The following is a 9,014-nucleotide window of genomic DNA, read 5'->3' on the forward strand; positions in this document are numbered from 1 at the left end:
CATGGACTTTGCCCTGTTTTTATGTTTCCATCATTATAGTCACATGTGTTCAGCCTCATCAATTGCCATGGTGTGATCAAAAGCTTCAGATCACAGGTGCTATCTCACAGAGTGGTGAAATAGACCTCCTGCTGCAATTCTTATGAGGCGTGTTTATGTGAGTGTTTTTGATGCAGCATTTGAAAGGCCATCTGTACCTCACATATGGGGTCCTCAGCAGAGCAGAGTGACAAACAAACCCAAATAGCAGCAAAAAATATTGTTAGTTGCCAAACTTACATATTTGTGAGGTTGATGGAGAAATCGCTATGTTTGTCAATATTTCCCCCATCAAAGTTTATTGGGCAAAGTCTCTCTCCCATCCCCCCCCCCCCCCCCCTTTTATCTCATCTATTGATCTCAATCAGTAGCACAGAACCATTTCCCAAAGCAATTTAATGTAATTGCAACAGCTTGCCGGCCCTGTTGGAGGGAAGTGAATCTTGTTGTTACTGTAGCTGATCCCCCCCCCCCCTCACCAGCTTCCAGCGGGGGGGCTGCATCCGAGCATCTGACACTCCAGCCGGCTGCCAGATAAATATCCGGCTCTGAGAGTGACACACACATCCACCACACACATCCACTTTATCTACCCCATATGTATGTACGTCAACCACGGACACTTTTGCACACAAACCAAACCCAACACACACACACACACACACACACACACACACACACACACACACACACACACACACACACACACACACACACACACACACACACACACACACACACACACACACACACACACAGGTATTTAAATAGAAGCTGCATACAATCATTAACCGATGGACAACTCTGCTCAGCAAACAAACTACCTCATACATAATTCATTAACAGCATGCGTGAATCATTTGAACACAAAAATACCTGAAAAAAACATTTTAAACTATGATCTGTAATTGGCAGAACACTCAAACAGCATGATGTAAACGAGATAAAATACAGTAAGCTTGTTTTGTTTGTCCCCAAGGGCCAGGCAACTAACCGGACAAAGACTGCAGGCTCATAGTTGTTTTTTTAAGGGCAGGGACAGGATGACTACCTGTTAATCGGGGAGCACTCATTGTAATTACTCAGTACATTCTGTGTTCACAGTACTGTGTCAAGTTTATTACATGCCCAATTCTGCCCCTTTCACCTGCCCAAATGTCACATCTACAATTGATTTGTTTCTTTAGGGTTTTAGATGTGTTTGAGCCAACAACAGGCATTTGGAAGTGAGAATGGTTGTTAATCTATATGGCAAACCCTTTAGTTATTGTTTTTTTATCTTAAAATAGCTTTATCTTTTCTTTTTCTTGGTCTTTGATTCTGCCGACGTATACATTTTAATTTGTAAAGCAACAGAGTAATAACTATACCAAATAACAAAATGCTTTGTTATGTCAAACAGCTATCTACTGAAGTGTTCAAAACAAAGAGAGTCAGTCTGTTTCAGCTTCAAATCTGTTGATGTTGTTCTCAGGTATTCCTGTGGACAACAACAAAATGTGAGAGACTCATAAAGGCTCCCTTTACCCTGACACTCCATAAATAAAAACTAATAAGCCGATTAAACCGAACAGCATAGTGGAGATAATTGTTATAATTACATTGGTGTGTGGTTATGTAAGAACTACAGCTTTGTGATCATTTTGGTGAAGCCTTGGAGAGCAACAAAGGGTGTTGCCAAGGGGTAATTTGATTGAAATTTGGGAGATTAGGAATATTCAATTTCAAATTTCCTTTTCAAGAATGATTAATTTGTTTTATTAAAAGAAAGAGCTATTGCATAATATAGGCCAAAATCAAACAAATAGTATAATTTGTTTGCTTTTAATATGAAACATTACATAAACCACAACTAAGGTAAGCCAAAAAACAATATTTGATTGTGCTATTTGTTCTGAATATTAAATACTGTTTGTGAAGCTGCAACTTGACAAACCATGTTCTGTATTTGCTTGGTGCGAATGTCATCTTGTGGTTATTCTCTTCTCGTCGGCTGATGTTTCATTGGGGTTTTGGGGATGATTTAGATTTGTTTTCACTTCTTGTGATGTGTATCTTATGCAATGTTACCAGTAATTAACCAGCAAACTAATGCAAAAAACTACAAGTAAACTAGCACACTTTGTACTCATTGATTATGTTGATTTTACAAACAGCTGAAGGTTGTTTTAGGATGGATCAATGAATGGCTCTCAACAACATGAAGCACTTATGTTTGACACATGAAAATGGTTACATTAAACTCAAGCCCAATGAGATTTAGAAGATATTAACTATGCTTTTATTTTCTATAACAATTTTCACTTCCCCTGCCTTAGAAGTACTTCCCTAAATCGCCAAAAGGTTGCTGCGTAGCTGTTTACCAAGGTCTTATGTGACCACCATTTGAATGTCTACATTGGCTTCCCATCCAATTTAGGATCTGGTTAAAGATTCTTGTTATCATGTTAAGAACCTTGCATGATCAGGATCATGCCTCCTAAAAGCCACCACCACCTCTGCTACATAGCAGCAAGACAAACAGACATAGTGGTCAAGCCTCCTTTTGTTGTTGTTGTCTATCTCTTTGTGTTTGTTTGTCCTATTTTCATTGTTTCAAGTTAAATCAAACTTTATTTAGACATCAATTTTCATACACAAAAGATAACACTATCTTACAATAACAATAAGAGTGCTTCACAAACCAAACAAACAAACAAAAGAAGATGTCAAAGTATTTTCATTGTAATTGTTAATGTCTTTATTGTCTTTGTTTGTGTCTCTTTGTGATTGTTTTGCCTATTATCATAGTCATTGTGAGTGTGTTTTTGTCTCTTTGTTGTCATTTCGACTCTTATTGTGGTTATGTTTGCCCTTTCATTCTGAGTCTCTTTGTCGCTTCACAGAAAAACATGATGTCCTGGTGGGTACGTTTTGTGCTCCTGATATTATAATGGCATTATCCATGGTTGTTACTAATATAGCAGGCATTAGAAAAAGGAGACTTTTGAAGTTGTAGCTTCTTCTTTTTGAAACTCTTTCAAATTTGGACTTTTAAAACGCAGCTCAATACCGGTTTTTGCTGAGTAGTTTATTTTGTATGTGTTAATGTTTATGTCTGCATTGTATCCTAGTGGTATAGGCAGAAGAAATAGCTGTCCTCAGCATTTCCTGCAGCAGAGAAGCACCTGACAGCAGCCGGGAGGGGGCGGGGCTTACAGTGAACACAGAGGAGTGGACGTGCAGTTCCGTGGCGTCCTGGATCCAAGCCTGATTTGTACTTAACCGGACCGCTCTGCACTGTAGTGGGGTGAAGGTTTGTAACGTCAATATGATACCAACGCAATGTAACCCGTTAATATATAATTTCATCTGTGAATAAACGTGTCGAGACTGCATTGGAATGTAATGCCGCTCGTCAAAAAATCTCGAGTTAGTTAGGCTAGTTGAAATGCTAGCTAGCTGTTAGCAAAGTTAGCTAGCGTCCTCCAGAAGAAGTTAGCTGTTGTCAAAATGATGCTCCGAGCAAGTTAGATGACGTTACCGCCAGGAGTACCAAACATGGCATGTGTTGCGTATCTCGATGAAAGATGGCTTTAGATAATGATTTCTGATCCCATTGAGACATTGAAATTTTTTAAATCCCTTCATTAACTCGTTTATCACAACACCAGCTGCATTTGTGAGTTAAACGCCAGGAGGCCTGTGCTGCGTTTTAGTGTATGGGCTGAGTTTTACTCTGTCTGTTTGTTCACGTAGTTGAAGCCCTGGTGTTGTTTTAAGCATTTACTATCAACTTTCAGTCGCATATTGCCTTGAGTAAATTAGGTGGATGCAGCTAAATTAAATTAACTGGTAGCTTTTATTTGACCATCATCTCAGGGACAATAGCTGCAGTGAAACAGCAAAACGGTTTGGGGAGATATTACCCCCCCTTTTTCTTATTAGACCTCTACTGCTTTGAGTGTAAGAGATTAATAAATATTGTTGTTGAATAAACATTGCTGAATCTGTTATTTCTAACATTGCCATCAGCCTTAATTTGATGATTATGGACCTGATGATTAGATTTACTTAATTCATATCAAATTGTTTCTTTTTATATTGAAAGGCAATACACTGTGATAGTGTTCGTCATCATTATGTTGTTTTTACACATTATTATCAATGCACTGTAAAAGTTGCTCCAGTGTGTTGTTATTGTTTTGTTACACAATACCTCAGACTCCTCAGCCTGATATTGTTTCCGTTGTTTATCCAAAAACTGTTGTGCAATCTTGACCCAAGTGTCATTTAGACAGCAGTTATTTGGCATAGGTCATACTAATAATACATTAAACACAATTTAATATTGTATATGCCCTTACCACAACTGTACCAATATACTAAACATATATTTGTCAAGGTTTATTTGTGATTACACTTATATATGACTGATGCCGTAAATATGATGTTGATTTGATATCTTTTACTGATTATAGGGTGAATTAACTGGCAGACAGTAATACTGCTGATGTCAGCAGACAAGATGGCAACAACAGCTAGTGCAAATGGAGCAGGGCCTGTAAATGAAGGAAAAGACACCCTCAGGTTAGTCTCCCACTAATATTCTAACACAATTACCTTTTTGAAAGAGTGAAATATGATTACAAAATAACCATGTTTGTTGTTGTGATCCTGTCAAATGCTAAAATACAAAAAACATTCCCCCCCAAGTCCTGAGGATCTGTCTGAGCTGCTGGCAGCAGGGACCAAGGAGGTTCACGAGAAGGCCGAAAACACACAGTTTGTGAAAGACTTCCTCAAGGGTCGCATCCGCAAAGAGCTTTTCAAGGTCAGAAAAAAGAAAATCAGAAATAAAAATAATACAATATTTGTAGGTAAATAGAAAACTGTAAGTACTATTGCTTTTGTTCTTGCTTCCCTAGCTTGGTGCCGTTGCTCTCTACTACACCTATACCGCGATGGAGGAGGAGATTGAAAGGAACAAGGACCACCCCCACTTTGCCCCCCTATATTTCCCTACAGAGCTGCATCGCCGCGAGGCCCTGGCCCGTGACCTTGAGTACTTTTACGGGCCTGACTGGCAGAGCGAGGTCAGCTGCTCCCCGGCCGCCCAGCGCTATGTGGACCGTATTCATGAAGTAGGGCAGGAGGACCCCGTGCTGCTGGTGTCCCACGCTTACACCCGCTATATGGGTGACCTGTCAGGGGGCCAGGTGCTGAAGAAGGTGGCGCAGAGAGCCATGAAGCTGCCGCCCACAGGGGAGGGCCTGGAGTTCTATACGTTTGATGGCATCCATAGTGCCAAAGAATTCAAGCAGCTGTACCGTAGTCGGATGAACGTGCTGGTTCTGGACGGGGATACAAAGAAGAGGCTGGTGGCCGAGGCTGTCAAGGCCTTCCAGTTCAACATGGAGGTGAGAGGCCAGGGACAAGGAATGGTGGTTGGAGAGATAGAGAAAATAAGAAATGTTGGCTATGTCTGGAAACACTAGTGGGTGGTCTTTTCCCTTCACATTTTTGTAAATGGATATAAATGTAACTAATTGTGTTGAATAAGCATAAGGATGTTATATCATCATATCAAATGCAGGACAAACTGTATGGCAGCCTGCGATAACAGCAAATATTGTATTTTATTTAGCTCAGAGTGTAATTGGCTTTTGTTGGCAATTTCTTACTTTAAACTATTGCAGTATTGCATTTCATCAGTGTGTGGTTAATGATGATTCTTTGATTTGTTCAGGTGTTAATTCACAGGCTGTCTGCTATCTTTTTATTCATGAACAATTTCTTGATTATTGAGTGTTCAACAAGCTTAACACACTTTATGTTTGTGCTGGCAGGTGTTCGATGAGTTGGAAGAGATCGGCAAAACCATCCAGGAGGAAGTTTTAGATGCTGGCATGCCCGTCCATGGAGCAATGGGTGGAGACATCGGCAAATGTCCCTACTATTCTGCCAAAATGGGTATGCTTTTACATTTCTCTTTGCAGAATTCTTTCCATGAAAAAGCTTTCAAAAAGTGTTGGTGAGGTAAGCTTGTTCTCTGTGTCACAGCGGCGGCGGGCGGATCAGAATACGCCTGTCAGCTCGCCATGGCTGTACTGCGACACCCGACGGGACAGGTCCTGTGCGCTGCTCTTGCTGCTGCTCTGGCAGGGTTTGCTGCCTGGTATCTGATGTGATGCTGCCGTCACCCTGTCACCGTGCTGCTGGGAGAACGACGAGAAAAAAGGGAGGACAGTAAGGGGAATAAAAAAATCACTCAGGTTGTAGACCATTTCCTAGTTTCTTACAAACATTCTGAATGGGTCCAGGCTTATTTAATGTTACTTAAAGGAATTCAACTTGGATCTGTTCTATGGAATTCTGATATAATGACCATAAATATGTCCATCCATCCACCAAGCTACAACTTGTTCAAATGTATCCTCTATTCTTTTAAATGCACTACCTCCTCTGAACTGTCCCTCCAACCTTTGTCCTTCCAGTGAGTTTTGTCGTATCTGAAGATATTCTGAAGCTGCTTTCTTGATTTGTCCCCAATTTTAAATGAAACTGCCAGATGTAAAACATATATATTTTAGATGCTGCCCCTTAAATTGGCTCTATAGTGATGAATGCGTTAGTAATGATGAAGAGATTATCCAAAGTTCTCATGGCGAGCGCAGAGGAAACATGTTACAACATACTATGCACATGTTATGAATGAGTTTAATGGCTCAGTGTGTTCTTGCTGGGCAGACTGCTGTGGTGGTTTTGAATGAGGTCTTTGTGTGGTTGCAATAAAAGATCTCAAATTGTACTTCCTGACATGAGTTGAAGTTCCAAAGATAATATGAAACGCAGTGCATTGCACTGTTGTTATTCTTTCTTTTATTAAATTCATCTAATTATCCAAAAATGGCCTCCAATGTTTCTAAAACATTTCTACAAGTGTACCTAATTCTTAAAAAATAGCACAACTTTGACAAGCTTATGATTGGATACGAGTGAATACACCTGAAAATGGACTCTCTACTAATGCATGTTCAAATGGACATCTTGTATTTATAAACAAAAACTGCCTGATGTTGGTTTAAATGCATCGCTTAACTGTCCAAGGTGAAGTATTAATCGATGATTCAGTTTTACCTGCCACAGAAGCTGATATCATAGGAAAGGTGAATATGATAATGGTTAAGTCTGAAGGCTAAAGATGTTAAGGTTTATTATGAACTGCCGCAGGTTAGGTCCTTCAGCAGCTCACCTCTTGTGTAAGCAGCCATTTGTTATGGATACGCCAGTATGCATCATCACTAAAACAGTCACATTTTGCTTGTACTCTATTTTTTGGAACACCATTCCAAGTAATTGCAACATGGATAAGGAGGAACATATTGTGCTTTGTGTACTGTGTGCAGTGTTATTGCACTGTTCTGCAATTTAAGTTGAATATTTATCCTGACACATTAATGACATTTTATTAACTTGGCATCATCTTCCAAGCTGTTTGTTCTTTTCGTAGTTTAAAAATGTTTGACGCACAGTGTCAACGGAAACCTGCTTAAAACAAAATGTCTACCAGGTTCCTGTGCTGTGTGTGTTTGCACATGATGTACAGTATGGTGTACAGTATTCTTTAACTAGCAGTCATTCAGATTTGACCTGGCATGTATCCCAAGTGATCATGTGTTTTTTATCTGAGCGTCTCAGGTTCATGTTGTAGTCGGATGGAAATACAATGCATTTCCTTTGGACTGTTATACTCCTGTAGTTCATTGTCCATGTTTTATTTTATTTTATTTTTGCCAGTGTCAAAATGCTTCAGTATTTCTGGACGAACTTAGGGAAGGCTTACTTGAATCTCAGAAGTACAGTTGTTCAGGTCATTGTTAAACCTTAGATATAGAAGATGGGATGCTTGACTAATTCATGTTGATTTAGATTCCTCTTGCATTTCAATAACTCTGCTCCTAATCACTTTGTGTATCTGAATGGACAACGCTTTATAGTGTTTGACACCCCATGGCTGTTGAATGAAATACATTCTGTTTTCCTGCTCAAGCTCAAATAAAGGTGATCCATTTGGACTGGTTTATTTATTAAAAGTGCTTGTTTTTTATAATAACAATACACGTCTTAATGATTATGTTGTGCCATTATGTAGCACCATCATCAGGTACAAATATCACTTAAATACAAACTTGATAGATACTTTGTGATTTGGTGAGTATACTGAAATACATTCTATGTTGGATATTCAACAGACATTCAGATGTGATCGAGCAGCGTCTTGTTACTCAGTTACAGACTGTGGGTGTTTCTCAATCGCGAGTACGCTTGCTTGGTAGCACATGTCTGCCGAGCATCTTGCTTCAGAAGCGAGTCAAGAATACTTCCTGGCATTCGGAAAACGAAGTGTGGAACACGCTAGCAAGTGTGCAGGTGTGCGTCATATGAGAGGCCCCGCCTTACATCTTCCGCCACAGATTTGGGGAAATTGGTCCGTGCGCAAAGCATTGTGGGGATTTTAAGACCGCGAAGTCTACTCATGTGCAGACTCGATATTTCTCCAAACGGAGTACGCCGGGCTCGGTAGATTTCCAAGTATACTGGAGATTGGAACAGTGCTTCGGCGGCACTCGATGACGTAGTATGCTTGAAATAGTGGCTCTGAAGCAGCTTTACTTGCGATTGAGAAACACCCACTGTCAGCAGTTGGAAAAGGTTAACTGACGGTTAGCTCACATCTGAGTTAATACTAGGTTTCCTGTAAGGGACCATCAATAAATTAAACTCTGAATGACACAAAGTCCGTTTTATTTTCAATTTCTTTGTGCCAATGTGTCTAAATTATTGAAAATGATGCTAATGAATTCAATACCAATGAATGTGTAGAACATGGCACACCTTATTTGTTTACTGATGCTTCATGAATTCATTTAAATAAAAATATGAACTCTAATCATGTTAGGTTTTGTTTTTTTTGTCTGTTTTTCCTGTCTTGT

The 9,014-nt window shown here is 39.7% G+C and overlaps 1 protein-coding gene across 1 annotated transcript; it reads left to right on the forward strand.

Moving 5' to 3' along the window:
* The first annotated feature begins 3,187 nt into the window (after nt 1–3,187).
* Nucleotides 3,188–8,096, forward strand: hmox2b (heme oxygenase 2b). Its single transcript, XM_034142492.1, has 6 exons — nt 3,188–3,334; nt 4,500–4,608; nt 4,735–4,852; nt 4,947–5,438; nt 5,868–5,991; nt 6,082–8,096. The coding sequence occupies exons 2-6, from the start codon at nt 4,532–4,534 to the stop codon at nt 6,207–6,209; spliced, it is 939 nt and encodes a 312-aa protein (XP_033998383.1). The 5' UTR covers nt 3,188–3,334; nt 4,500–4,531; the 3' UTR covers nt 6,210–8,096.
* The last annotated feature ends 918 nt before the right edge of the window (nt 8,097–9,014 follow it).

The sequence above is a fragment of the Trematomus bernacchii genome, unplaced genomic scaffold (assembly GCF_902827165.1).
Source record: "Trematomus bernacchii unplaced genomic scaffold, fTreBer1.1, whole genome shotgun sequence".
Taxonomy (NCBI): Eukaryota; Metazoa; Chordata; class Actinopteri; order Perciformes; family Nototheniidae; genus Trematomus; species Trematomus bernacchii.

Coding starts and splice junctions, on each gene's coding strand:
- hmox2b (XM_034142492.1), top strand. CDS start 4,532: ATGTCAGCAGACAAGATGGCAACAACAGCTAGTGCAAATGGAGCAGGG. Junction 4,609..4,734: donor GAAGGAAAAGACACCCTCAG/GTTAGTCTCCCA, acceptor TTCCCCCCCAAG/TCCTGAGGATCTGTCTGAGC. Junction 4,853..4,946: donor TCCGCAAAGAGCTTTTCAAG/GTCAGAAAAAAG, acceptor TTGCTTCCCTAG/CTTGGTGCCGTTGCTCTCTA.